At 41.8% G+C, this 14978-nt stretch overlaps 1 protein-coding gene across 1 annotated transcript; it reads left to right on the top strand.

Moving 5' to 3' along the window:
• Positions 1–202: 202 nt before the first annotated feature.
• LOC308368993 (B-cadherin-like) lies at positions 203–7980 on the top strand (the record flags this gene model as incomplete). The annotated part of the gene is made up of 16 exons (XM_080843303.1): positions 203–330; positions 682–796; positions 2257–2510; positions 2708–2872; positions 2960–3115; positions 3207–3351; positions 3462–3631; positions 4576–4704; positions 4997–5182; positions 5301–5545; positions 5842–5984; positions 6070–6294; positions 6512–6739; positions 6886–7016; positions 7288–7431; positions 7771–7980. The coding sequence occupies exons 1-16, from the start codon at positions 280–282 to the stop codon at positions 7978–7980; spliced, it is 2697 nt and encodes an 898-aa protein (XP_080699429.1). The 5' UTR covers positions 203–279.
• Positions 7981–14978: the final 6998 nt, after the last annotated feature.

Genomic DNA, 14978 nt, shown 5'->3' with positions numbered 1-14978 from the left:
TTGTTCACATGGTTTCAGATTGACTGTGTTTGCCTGTTGCGCATGTTTTTAAAGGAGGGACCCATGCCCAAACTTGGTCGGATTAATCAGCGGATGGGCGAGGCCACCTGCACATCAGCGTCACCCTCTCACCGAAACTACCTGGTGTTGCTTATTTCCGCAATTGGACGTTGAAGTCATTTTGAAGTCTCGTCCAGAGCACGGAAGACATCTTTTTTTTGTCGAGAGGAACCACACGGAATTATTTATTGGAATTTCATACAAAAGGTTTTGAATCTGATGGAGGTTTGTAGGTGCTTGCGCTTGGGAGCTATTATTCTCCTTCTCCAGGTGAGTTATACTTTGGCGCCGTATTGTTTATTTCAAGCTGCGGTTTTATATTTTTGGGGGAATGTTCACATGGAAGTTCACTCTAATGTTTAAGTGGAAATGTACTCAAACAAACTCTAGGAGAAACACTATGTTAACGTTAGTAACTTCTAAGGCAGGTGGCTGTAGTTAACCCATTTTGACGGACAAAATGACGGGTAAATGTCTGGTGTCCCTAACTGACACGTAGGCTACAGATGAATAACGAATGTGAATGCGTTTTCTTAAAAGTTGGTTCCATATAAACGAATCGTAATTTTCCTTTCTCCTCCCCCCCCCCCCCCCCCCCTTTCCCCCACTTTTTTAATCTAGACACTCTCGTATGCAGTTTCTGAACATTCATCATGCACACCTGGCTTCGACTCAGAACTCTATGTATTTAAAGTCGACAGAGTTAATCTTCACATTGGCAGGAGGCTTGGTAAAGGTAAGCTGATGAATTGTTGCTTTAAAAAGCCTCGCCCTTGTTTACGCATCAATATGTAGGATAATGTTGATTTCTTGATGTATCCCGTTGTGAAAGTCCACTGTAAATTTAGACCATCTTAAAAATGAATAGTTCTATTTCAACGCAAAGCAGTTTTCAGATTACTTCAAATAGTCAAATCGAATTTCAAAATTGAGCTGTTGCATGAAGCCGGTCTTGAAGTGACTTTACTTAATCTCACTTTGTTAAATTAAGCGAGCGGGGTCTATAGAGGGGGTTTCTTTTCCATTTTGTTTTGGCTTGTGATGACCTTAGGTGCATATCTGGAAAGACAAGGCTGCACTTGTTTCAGCTATCAAATGTCACATTGTTTCTCACTACTGCATTGACCAAAGACTAGATGAGGCCTTGAACTGTCCCACTTGATAAGGGTGGCAGAACAGTTGGTGCAGCTGGCCTCATCTCCTGGCTGTTTATCTCCCTGTTCCCCATATTTAGAGGTTCCTTCATCTTAAGGCTCCCAATAGGTCATACTTGGACAATGGACCACAAACTGAAGACCATTGTTAAATCCATTAGAGAACAGTGTGGTAGAGAAGTGGAGTTTGTTCTAAATGGCCCAATTGAGTAGTTTCAAGTGATGATGCATTGGGAGCTTTTGGGCTGTTAGATGCTGAGGTCATCCAGGTTCAGTTAGACTGAAACTCTGCATGCTTCTGTGGGTGTGTTTGAGCAAGCCTTAACGTGACCAGGTGGAAAAAACTGGTTCTACTCTTGCAGGCAATTCCTTCTTTTTTAAGTCTTTGGGGAAGGGAAGTGTATGTGGTTTGTTTAGCTTTGAAATGACATCAGAAGCACTGAAGCCTCTAAAACCGTCTCAAAGTGGATGGAGAAGGCTGCAAAATATGATCACATCCGTTTAACATAAAATGGTTGGTGCCATAATTGCTCTAGCTGATGAGGCGCTATGCTCTGTGTTCAATCTTATCAGTTGAAAAATGATATGGCTGTAAGCTGGGTACTTTCCTTGTGACTGCCATAATGCCTGAGCGACCTGTCATCTCCTTTTAGTTTCACTTTTTCCCCCCTACCTACTCATCCAAAAGGATTATAGTAAACATTAAGATGCTGTTTTTGTTAATCTTCAAAAAAAAGTTACCCTTTTAATTATTGAAGAAATGTGTTATTAAACATGAAGCCTCTATGCATTGTCAAATACTTTTGGTTCAGCAAAATGCTGTTCAAAAGCTTTACAAAGCAGCACTGAACACATAAAAGCCCATTTATTCATTTGGCTCATCAGTTAAAGCCATAACGGCCACTTCCTCCACTTTGAGCACTTATAGCTAGCCCATAGGTCAGAGTGGGACCAGTGTGTCCATTAGCTCTGTAGGAAGGACCAAAATGGTCAGCGCTTGCATAGTCGTTTCTAATCACTCATTCCCTACCCCCCATCCCAGTTGTTTTCAATGACTGCACAGGCCGCACACAAACTCTCTTCAACTCTGCGGATACGCGATTTAAAGTGGACATGGATGGAACAGTGAAGCTGAAGAGACAAGTGACTCTGCATGATGGACACAAGAGGTTTTCTGTTCACGCGTGGGACTCCCAAGGCAGGAAGCACACAGTGGCTCTGCGTGTGGAGCTTGACCAGCCTCGCCACAAGCAGCACCAACACCTGCACCACCCCCACCAGGTGGACTTGCTCCAGGTAACCATAGGCTGTGAAAGATGGCACAACACTGACCTCTGCTGTAAACATTTACACCTGCAGATTATGTCTTGATAGTCTCCAGTGTTCAGTGAAAATATACGACTTTGTTTTATACTATTATACTTCTATAGTAAGATATTTAATTCGTTATCAGTAATCAGTTCTTTTAACGTTTGTTTTGTTTAACTCCACAGCCCCACGTAACTGAAGCAGCCCCAACCTATGCGACTGAAGCTGTTCCAGTCCTGCTGTTTCCAAAGTCATTTGGTGGTCTAAGAAGGAGGAAGAGGGATTGGATCATCCCTGACATCAAAATGCCTGAGAACACTAGAGGCCCTTTTCCAGAACTATTGGTGCAGGTATGTGTCTGGTAGATGGTGACGTGTGTATTGTGGTGAGATGATCTGGATTGATGAACTGATTAACTAAATCACTGTGACTTTTAGATTAAAACCAGCCATTCAAAGGAGCTGAAGATCGTCTACAGCATCACTGGTGCAGGGGCAGACCAACCCCCTACGAACCTTTTTACAATTGATGGAGAATCTGGAACGCTTTACATCACTCAGCCTTTGGACAGAGAAAAACAGGCTCAATATTTGGTAATTTTTATTATGTCTGTTGGAATTATACACGCTGGTGGTATCAAAGTATTGAGAAATTCATGATTTATATTTTCATTCAATCCCTCAGATCTTAGCCCATGCGGTGGCAGTTGGTGGTCAAACAGCAGAAGACCCCATGGAACTTAAAATCATTGTAATAGACCAAAATGATAACAAGCCTGTCTTTGCACAAAATCCCTTCCTTGGAAGTGTTGCAGAAGTATCAAAAATAGGTGTGTGTGAATTGTTTTAACGTTTCTACACAGAATTTGTTACTAAGTCACTTTTAAAGATTTTAGACTGTCATGTTTTGGTTTTTAATTCTGAATTTGCTCTTTTATAGGTACTGGGTTTATGAAAGTTGTTGCCACTGATGCTGATGAGCCTGGAAATGCGAACTCTGACCTCAGATATAAAATTCTGAGTCAAGATCCACTTCTGCCAAACAACGCCTTCTCCATCAATCCTGTCACAGGAGAAATCCTGGTGGCCTCTGCAGGGCTGGATAAAGAGGTATAGTTTGATCTTGATTTAAACTTGTTTTCTTTACAGATGTATCTTTGCATTAAAGTAACAGTATGCAACAATGTTGAGGTATGGTTTTACAGGCAAATAGTTTTGGTACCATCCTCAAATTCATTTTTATAGCATACGGCCATGTGAAGAACAGATACACACCTGTGACTTCCCCACTAGCCATCCAGAATATGCCCTATGTGGTTCTGTATTCTGGGCTGGAACACCCTGCAAAAATAGAAAAAAAGCTTAAACAGCATGACCTTACAAGCTATACTGCCAAAAGACACCGCTTAGTGTGTTGGCAAGCATTTGACAGTGTGAACTGGGCTGTTGGTGGTGATTGCAAGGTTTTTGCCTGCCTTTTAGGTCGTTAGCTTGCTAGTTTTGGAACAGAACTCCTTATTGTTGTTTTAATATTCATAAAGTATCTGAAATATTTGTGAAAATACATTAATGAGAAAATCCTCACTGGCCCAGGCAGAAGGTTTTAACCCTTAATGTAAGAGTACGTCCTTATCGATATAGCTGCTTAACCATGTTACTTGATCTGTGCATTGCTTTCTGATTAAAGGAGTTCTACAATGTTTAACATAAACCTTCTTGGCCACATCTTGGAGGTAGTAGGTCATTGTTTTGAGTTGACACCGTGGGAGCATGCTGAAGGGTAGAACTCTGCACTCTGTAGTGATGTGGGTTATTCAGATTTACAAATGCCCAGGGTGTCACCATGGCCCCTGCCTTCAGTGTAGGACCTGAACCTGAGAGAACTGTTGTGTTAAATCCACTTTTTAATGTACTCTGATCAGCACTAATATTACCTGTATCTATCAGACTGGCTATGGGGATGAGTCAAAGTTTTGTGATCATTTTGGATTAAATTGGAGTAAATACTGTAGGCAGTTCCTATTTAATTCTCTCATTTGGTTTTACCTTTCCAGAAAATCTCTAAGTACACTTTGGAAATCCAAGCAGCTGATATGTTAGGAGATGGTCTAACAGCCCACTGCAAAGCCGAAATCACTGTAACCGACAGCAATGACCTGGCTCCGCAGTTTGAGAAGACTCTGGTAAGTCAGACAGGAGTGAACTGGAAGAGCAATACTGATAAGAATAAGATGATGTACGGGGGGTACTGTGGCGCAACCAGTAGCCCCGACCACATTTGGGCTTGATGCCCATGGAGGACACAGGTTGGATTCCGGCCTGATGTCATTTCTCCCTCTCATTTCCTGTCCCACTCTTCATTACAACTATCGATTAAAGGCCAAAAGCCCAAAAATAAATCTAAAATAAAAAAATGTACATGTTTTCAGTCTAAGGCAGAGCTCTTTATGTCTTCACTGCCGTTTGCTTTTCTAGTACACGGTGTCTGTCCCTGAGAATAAAGTGGGGGAAGTGGTGGTGAAGATGCCTGTAACAGACGGAGATGATCCCAACACCCCTGCCTGGGCAACGAAATTCAAGATCATCAGTGGGGACAGTGCGGGGATGTTCAGCATCACGACAGGCCCCAACAAACAGGAGGGCATCATCACTACAGCCAAGGTGTCTGAGATTAGTCTTGGTCATCTTCTGATACTTTTTAAACTTTTCTCCTTTTTTTCTGTCCTCTATCCTTCCATCCTTACTGAGTGTTTTTTATTTGTTGCTGTCACCCCCCTAGCCTCTGGACTTTGAAGCCATTTCCAAGTACACACTTGTGGTAGCAGTGGAGAATGAAATCGATTTTGCCATGCCTCTGCCAACGTCCACTGCTCAGGTGGTGGTCAATGTTGTGGATGTCAATGAGGCTCCAATCTTCAGTCCAGCAGAGAAGAGAATTTCAAAGCTCGAAAATGTCCCAAAAGACACCAACTTGGTCTTATACTCGGCCTCTGATCCTGACACGGCCATGAATCAGAAATTGACGTAAGTGCTTTTGCCAATTTGATGTTTCAGCAAATACTCCCATATTCCCAGCAAATATTATGTATTACCCGACACACCCTCAGTATTTTACAGTAGCTTCCTTTTTTAATTGCGGGTTCATTTTTGTCCACGGAAAACGAACAAGTCAAGTTAGGTGCATACATAAAGATGTGCTCTTCTCTTATAGGTTCTGTCATAGGTTAAAGTGGAATTGAGTTGCCTGAAAGTGTGTGTGTATGAGGAGGGGGAAGGGGGTAGTTTTTCTCGTTGGTAAATACTCAAAGTGTTCCTTAAAGGTACAAAGTAGGCAGTGATCCAGCTGGTTGGTTGAGCGTCGTCAAGGAAACCGGAATGATTAAAGTGAAGAGTGACATGGACCGCGAATCTACCTTCGTAAAAGACGGGCAGTACAAAGCTCTCATTCTGGCTATGGATGATGGTATGTAACCTTTTTTAAGGCCCTCTGTTTTCAGACCTACTTTGGTTTCTGCTTTGATTACATTTCTTCCCTCTGTCCACAACAGATATCATCCCCGCCACCGGCACTGGAACTCTCATAATTCAGTTGGAGGATGTGAATGACAACGCTCCAGCAATTGTGGAGAGGGTGGTGGAGTTTTGCAATGACGAGACTGTTCCTGTGCTGCTCACAGTAATCGATAAAGATGATGTAGTGAACGGTGCTCCTTACCGCGTGGAGCTGAAAGGGGAATCGGCCAGTAACTGGACTGCGCGGATGAATGACACAAGTAAGGCTCCTCTGCGGTTGTTTTTCCTTATCATTTCCATAGGCGCTGACATGGCATTAAGTCAAATATACTTACAAACATGATCTCCATTTACTCCAATAACAGTAGCAGAGACCCATAACCCTGAGGGTAAGCTGGCCATGAGCCCCCTGTAAGGGAATACATTTGATCATATCTGATGTTACATTTGACAGTATCAACCTGTTTTGTGTTTCAGAAACTGGCATTATACTCACGACGAAGACCAAGTTGAAGGAAGCGACATACAGCGTCAGGTTAATGGTTTTTGACAACCATGGCTTGAGCCAAATAAGCACTGTAGAAGCCACAGTGTGCGACTGCAAGGGAGCCCAAGTTGAATGCCTGAAAAAAGGGACCCTCAGCGAAGCTGGAATTCCGCTTCCTATTATCCTTGGAATTTTGGGATCCATCCTGGCCCTGCTATGTAAGATAATCTCTCTGGTTTGTTTTATTTTGATTGTGATGAAGGGCTGAAACTGAAAGTGTCTCTGAAAAACAAGAGTTTCTCTGCTGTTGGAGTTGATTGCGCTGCTGCAAGGCTTTACAATCGAATGCCTTCTCTTCCCCCAGTGTTGGTGCTGCTCCTGCTCATGTTCATGAGGAGGAAGAGTAATGTGAAGAAGGATCCTCTCCTTCCAGAGGACGACCTCAGGGACAACATCTACTACTATGATGAGGAAGGTGGAGGAGAAGATGACCAGGTGAGCTCATTTCTCATCTGATGCCTGCATTACTGATCCAGGTTAAGATCCTTGGGCTATCATTTATCCCATGCATACAACCCTGGTGTTTGTGTCCAACTAACCTTTTATCATTGGAAACCTTTGTTGAAAAATGCAATATGGGAGGAGGGTAGATTCCTGGAACTTTGCTCTTCCTGTGGGAGTCACTTCTTACTGTAATGTGAGCAGGTGCAGTTAACTACATGATTCAACCTCACACTCTCTCTCGCTCTCGCTCTCGCTCTCTCAGGATTATGACTTGAGTGTGCTGCACAGAGGCCTGGATAACCGGCCTGAGATATTCAGGAACGATGTGATTCCCACCTTCATGCCTGCACCACAGTACCGGCCCCGCCCTGCCAACCCTGAGGATATTGGGTGCTTTATCGATGATGTAAGTCCAGACTTGATCTGACAGACAGGAGGCCTTATGATGTGGTTGTTTGATCTTGATCTCTAGTTAATGGCTTGTGGCGGGAGGGGAAATGATCAGAAACATAGCAGATGAAATCATACATGTATCAGGATGAGCATGCTTGCATACGTGTGGTAAATGTACACAATACACACAAACATAACATGGTATATAAATGATGCATACTAAATTGATAGAGAATAAGGAAGGAAGAGAGCATTTCAAAGCCAAAGTTACGCTCTAAAAAAAAATGTGGATAGAAATGTGGATCAATTTGATGAAGAAATTTGGATTGTCTCATCTCTTTTGTGTTTGTAGAATCTGAAGGCGGCTGACAACGACCCCACTGCCCCACCGTACGACTCACTGCTAGTGTTTGACTACGAGGGCGCGGGCTCCGAGGCTGGAACCCTCAGCTCCCTCAACTCCTCCAGCTCCGGAGACGACCAGGACTACGACTGTCTCAACGAGTGGGGCCCACGCTTCAAGAAGCTGGCTGACATGTATGGAGGAGGAGAGGATGAATAAGGGGATTCAACCATTTAAAAGAAACAACTGCCAAGCGTCTTAAACCAAATCCACTCTTGCACGCTGGTGTTCATTTTCAGCAACAAAGACGTTTGCTTGTTTTTTTTGTTTTGTTTTTTGTGTTTTTTTTTTTTTACTCCAATGGTGAGCTTGATCCTGACCTGTTTCATTTTGAATGATGACAGTATGGCAAGGGCAGGCTCACTTCTCTAGCACTGATAGGCATTTTAATTGAAACTGGGCACTACGTGGAATTGCTCCTCAGATGGTACACAGCCTTTATTGTACACAGGTTGGCTAAATGTTTTTGTATCACTGTTTGTTGTATTTTTTTTTTTTTCCTGTTGTAAGCATTGTTTTGTTTCATGAGCTTAGAGGTATTAAGACAAAACTGCTTTTTTTTTTTTTTAAATCAGTTTTCTATTGGCCAAACTTGTTTTTGTATTGCTCAGTTTGTGAATCATTTTCCTCTGCTTTTGGTTCCTCATAATGCTTCATTGCTTCTTGGAATGTGCCTTTTTCATTCAGATTGTGGGTGACACTGTAAATATTTTATGAAATAAAAATGCCCAAGCTAAGTGCCTTTTGATACAACTTCATTTATAACTGAATCATTGTCGGGACATGAGGGAACTTTTCTCCTGCTTGCATTCCTTTTTCGACGCCATCCTTGCCATCACTTTACTTGGGGCAACCTCAGTCGACAGAAAGAAAAAAGTGCGTGGCAGAATTAATTCATTAATACTGGAAAGTTTATTTAAATAAGTGGTGATGTACTACATAGATATGGAAAGGATAATTAGAAAATATAGTTATGGGTTGGTATAAGTGGATAAGCCTTAGAAACTTAGAAATGGTGATTACGGTGTTTCTGTCTTGATTCAGCATTTCAGAAATTATTTTGAATGACAATGGTAAGGCATTTGTGAAAAGTATGGAGTAAAATAATGCTCTATTAATCATACTACACACCTCTTGAAAATGTCCAGAGGGTGAGTGGAAACTATATGCATCAGTTGTTTCTAATCTATGAGACTGTTTACGCACACCGGCGGACACATATGGGCTGGTTCAGTCTGAGGACTGAGCATATGTGAAGGTTTTTAAATGAAAACGCCTCCAGCCAACAGGGGTGAGAGGTCAAGTGTATAGGAGTGTATTAACTTTTGCAGAGTTTCAGTACCACAAGGTGGCGGGACTGCCACAGTTCAACAAGGCCAATCAAGGTTGTAGCAGCAATTTCTATTTTACTACCAGTGGTGGCTGAGTTGGATTCAGGTTCTGACACGTGTAGAAAAGATGGAGTAGAGGTGAGTCCAGTTGGTCCCTTTGACCATTTATTGCAGAAAGGTGGACTACAAGTTGGTGGAAATAATAAAAAAAAAGATATTAAACTAAAGAGTCTTTAGTACAACACAGTTCTCATTGCAAACGTCCTGGTACACAGTCAAAAAACGGTTGCCTTCCTCAGCCACGCCTAGATGCTCTGGCTGCTGTTTCTAAAGGCCTTTCCCCCTTGGGCTCCGCCTTCAGCCTCTTAGGTCAAGTTCAGGAGTCATCTAGGTGGGGGTAAAAACACCTACGGCGGCCATAGTGCCACTCATTCATACACACACATGCACGTACTTGCAAGAAAGATAGCATAAGAAACAACATAAAGGTTAATTTTGCTCCTACAAATTTGAAATGGAAAACATTCTGATGAAGTAGCTCTACCTGGCTGAGAGGCCTGTGAGTTCATGAAAATGCTGCAGTTGATGAATGTTTCTTATCTTTGGGGAAAGGGAACTGACGGAACATATAACATGGTCAGAGCAGAGAAGAAGGGTCAGTATGCTTACCTGGCTCCATCATGGACATGTGGAAACTGGATAACAAGATCACGGGTGTCTAGGACCACAGCAAACACGCCAGGGTCAAGTGCTAGCCTGCCTTGCCAGCAGGGCGGCCATGTGGGAAACTGCAAACACAACCTCTTATCCTCCGGAAGGCTCATGGAAAGTTGAAGACATCGAGAACATAAGATTTTTATGTGTGTCACCTACTGTTTGCTTCATAACTGCACTCAAACATGAAGATAACCCACACATGTGTGCCTTACGCCAACATGTGTTTAAGATGATGTGCTATTCAAAATGTGATATAGTTGGAGATAGTATTGCTTATGGGTAGAGCAGATATATCGGGACTTATCCAACTTGATTACTTAAGCACTGCCTTTGAGCACAGTGATTTTCATACTGAACCCGTTTGTATTATTCGTTTCGGAATACATAGGACTTGATCAATGCAAACAAATAGTCGATCATTTACGGAAATAAAGGATTAGCCCTCACAAGTTAGTGTACCCTTCCCCAAGGACCAGCCTAGGGAAGGTTTTATATTGTCCAGAAATATCTTATTATTTCTCTGGGAGCCTGAGGTTCTCCCAAGACCTTCTTGTTAAAGTGTTACTGTAGTCCATACTGTCCTGATAGTACCACTACTGCTTTAGTTTACCGTCTGATTGTAAACCTCAGCAAATGTTTTATGAATCATACCATTTGTACTTTTGTATCTGTGATTTGTGGAATTATAGGAAAATGTTTGTCTGTTACATGGTTTTTGTCTCACTTTACAACTGCCTACAGAGTATTTATACACGTCAAGGGTATATCAATGCACAACAAGGGTTGAATGCAATAGTATTTCTTATGGATCATGAGATGCACAGACATTTACTTGATTCAATTCCTGCGATTATATGGCTGGGACTCAGAAAGAAGCCATAGCAGTTTAATGTATATACATTTAATTAAGCACTGTTTAACGTACGCTGTCTAATGTATCCACAGTTTAGTTTATATTGGACATTGATCGTTTTATAAATAACTTGGCTATTTTAGAGGATTAGTCCTCATATGCAAGTGGGTCATTCCTATCTTAACCTGGGGATGATTAGAAACATATTACCAAAACAACACGAGGGAAATTTGGGTTTTTCCTGGTAATATTGGTGCTATATTTGTCTATAGTTCACATTAGTGCAGATACAGTAATACTTTTATTGCATTATTTGTTTAAATTGCTGTATGGTTTATACTGTTTGTATTGTTTGTATTTTTCTATGCATACTATGTGAGAATGGGTTTCATAAGAGTGAGTGTGCTTTAACCATTTGGGATTGCCCCAGTGGTTCTATGTTGTCATTATTTGTGAGCTCATATAGGAGTGCCCTAGTGGGACAATAAAAGGTAACTTAAGAATGCCATATAATAAATAACTTATCGACAGTTCGGTCATGCCAGGAAATATCAAACCTTGGCTTTGGCGTATCAACCTCGGTATCGCTCTGTCGATACGTTAAAGCCTCAGTTTGATATTTCCCGGCATGACCTCACTCTCTGTTAGTAGTTATTATTGGCTTTGCTGCATGTTCAGTAGGATTATGTGGCTGTATAGTGTATAGATAGTGTGTACCTGCATGCTATATTAAAAATATAATCTGATACACAAAGGAGGGAATATGATGGATTAACATGGATTAACTCATAAATGTAAAAAGTCTCACTTAAAATGACTAACAAAAGAAATGGAATAGGCAGACTGACTTAGAGAGAAAAGCCTAGTTGAGCGCAGCTGTTGACATGATGAATTGATCCTCCACAGGGTGCCAAAAACACACACACACACACACAAACACACACACACACATGGACACATATAGACAGACAGACAGAAGGGGTTCAGGAGTAACAACTAAAGAGAATGGGGTTAGTTCTGATTGGCCATGGAGAACAGCCCAGTACGAGAGAGTGGGAGGAACTCGGTTCCTTTAAAACGTCTGACCCGACATTCATAGCATGAGATCGAGCTAATCCATGGGCCATCTCTTAATGTGGCTTAATGACTACAATAAACCTCAGATCAACACATATTTGTTTTTGACTATTGATTGTGGAATTGAGAGAGAGTGGCTGGTTTTCGCCGCGTCACTTTGATGGAGGTTTGTAGGTGCTTGCGCTTGGGAGCTATTATTCTCGTTTTCCAGGTGGGTTATATTTTGGCGCCGTAATTTTCATTTCTTGGGGAATGTTCACCGAGAAGTTCACTTTAATGTTCAACTGGAAATGTGCTAAAAAACTAGTTCACCCATTTTTTTTCATCTTCACGTCTTCATGGTGTAACGGTAGCCAGGAATACTGATTACTGAATACTGAATAGACCTTCCAGACACAGGTGTTGTTATATACTACAATCACTTGAGACACATTCACTGCACACTGATCCCCATTTAACTAATTGTGAGACTACTAGCACCAATTGGCTGGACCTCTGTTGAATTAGGTCAGTCGCTTCAAAGGGGGTGAATACTTATGCAATCACTTATTTTACATAAAATATTTTTATTTGATTGACATTACTGTGTGGAAATCTGTTTTCACTTTGACATTAAAGCTTTTTAAGGGCTTTTTTGAATTTTGTATGTTGTATTTCATTAAGGCCGTTTTTGTATTTCTTTTGTCAAAAAAGCCAACTTATATTGACCATGATTGATTTATAAAAGCAATAAAATGGTAAAACATCCAAGGGGGTGAATACTTATGCAAGGCACTGTAGGTGCATACCTGGAAGACAAGGCTGCACTTGTTTCAGCTATCAAATATCAATTTGTTTCTCACTCCTGCACTAACTCCAGGCTTCTGTGGATGTGTTTGAGCAAGCATTAACGTGACCAGGCGGAATAAACTGGTTTCTATTTCTTTTTTGGGGAAGGGGAGTGTATGTGGTTTGTTAAGCTGTGAAATGACATCAGAAGCACTGAAGCCTCCAAAGCCATTTCAAAGTGGATGGGAATGGCTGCAAAATAGATCGTTGGGCCCCCTCTGATACTGGCTGTACTCTTTCCTTGTGACTGCCATAACGCAGTAATCTTTTAAAACAATTTCACTCTTCTAATGAAGAAATGTGTTACTGTAAATTAAACCTTTAAAATACTTTTGGCTTAGCAAAAATGCTGTTCAAAAGCTTTACAAAGCAGCACTGAACATATAGAAGTCCATTTATTCATATTCATGAGTTAAAGCCATAACGGCCACTTCCTCCACTTTGAGCACTAATAGCTAGCCCATAGGTCAGAGTGGGACCAGTGCGTCCATTAGCTCTGGAAGAGGGACCAAAATGATCAGCGCTTGCAAAGTAGTTTCTAATCACTCACCCCCCATCCCAGTGGTTTTCAATTACTGCTAAGGCCGCACACAAACTCTCCTCAACTCGGTGGATACGCGATTTAAAGTGGACATGGATGGAACGGTGAAGCTGAAGAGACAAGTGACTCTGCATGATGGACACAAGAGGTTTTCTGTTCACGCGTGGGACTCCCAAGGCAGGAAGCACACAGTGGCTCTGCGTGTGGAGCTTGACCAGCCTCGCCACAACCAGCACCAACACCTGCACCACCCCCACCAGGTGGACTTGCTCCAGGTAACCATAGGCTGTGAAAGATGGCACAACACTGACCTCTGCTGTGCACATTTATACCTACAGTATAGGTATTGATCGTTGTCAGAGTTCAGGGAAAATATGCACCTCTGTGTTACCATTATGTTTGAAGGATATGGAATTAGTTATTAGTAATTAGTTAACTTACAGTTTTTGTTTGTTTGTTCACATGCAAGCTTTAACTCCACAGCCCCCACAGCCCTTTGTGACTGAAGCTGTCCCAGTCCCTGTGCCAGTCCTGCTGTTTCCAAAGTCATCTGGTGGTCTAAGAAGAAGGAAGAGGGATTGGATCGTCCCTGACATCAACATTGCTGAGAACACTAGAGGCCCTTTTCCAGAACAATTCTCGCAGGTAGGATTAACTAAATCACTGTGACTTTTAGATTAAAACCAGCTTTGCAAAGGAGACGAAGATCGTCTACAGCATCACTGGTCCAGGGGCAGACCAACCCCCTCTGAACCTTTTTACAATTGATGGAGACACCGGAACGCTTTACATCACTCAGCCTTTGGACAGAGAAAAACAGGCTCAATATTTGGTATTTTTTATTATGTCTGTAGGAATTCCACATGCTGGTGGTATCCAAGTAAAATGTACTGAGAAATTCATGATTGTATTTTCATTCATTCCCTCAGATCTTTGCCCATGCGGTGGCAGTTGGTGGAAGTGAAGCAGAAGACCCCATGGAACTCAGTCACTGTAATGGATGAAAATGATAACAAGCCTGTCTTTACACAAAATCCCTTCCTGGGAATTGTTGCAGAAGCATCAAAAATAGGTTTGTCAGTTGTAATATGTGTCACTTTAGTGTGTGTGTGCATGCATCGTTTTAACGTTTCTACACAGAATTTGTTACTTTTTAGGATTTCATTTCAAACTGTCAAGTTTAGGTTTTTAATTCTGAATTTGCTCTTTTATAGGCACTGAGTTTATGGAAGTTGTTGCCACCGATGCTGATGAGCCCAAAAACTGGAATTCTGACGTCAGATACAAAATTCTGAGTCAAGATCCACTTGTGCCGAACAACGCCTTCTCCATCAATCCTGTCACAGGAAAAATGATGGTGAACTCTGCAGGATTGGATATAGAGGTACACTTTGAACTTCATTTGAACTTGTTTTCTTTACAGATGCAGAAGCTGTTGGCCTTGTTCAAATCAAAGTGAAATTCATGCTGTTGAAGTATTTTTAATTTGTCTATGCATTGTAGTTTGACTAAAAGACTGACTAGGAAGGGGCAAGACTCCGACCAAAGTTTAACATAAACCTTCTTGGTCATATCTTGAAGGTAGTAGGTCATTGTTTTTAGTTGACACCGTGGGAGCATGCTGAAGGGTAGAACTCTGCACTCTGTAGTGATGTGGGTTATTCAGATTTACAAATGCCCAGGGTGTCACCATGGCCCCTGCCTTCAGTGTAGGACCTGAACCTGAGAGAACTGTTGTGTTAAATCCACTTTTTAATGTACTCTGATCAGCACTAATGTCTGTATCTATCAGACTGGCTATGGGGATGAG

Source organism: Sprattus sprattus (assembly GCF_963457725.1).
Source record: "Sprattus sprattus genome assembly, chromosome: 8".
Classification (NCBI taxonomy): Eukaryota; Metazoa; Chordata; class Actinopteri; order Clupeiformes; family Clupeidae; genus Sprattus; species Sprattus sprattus.
Note: the sequence above shows the minus strand (reverse complement) of the source record. Positions and strands in the feature narration are given on the sequence as shown.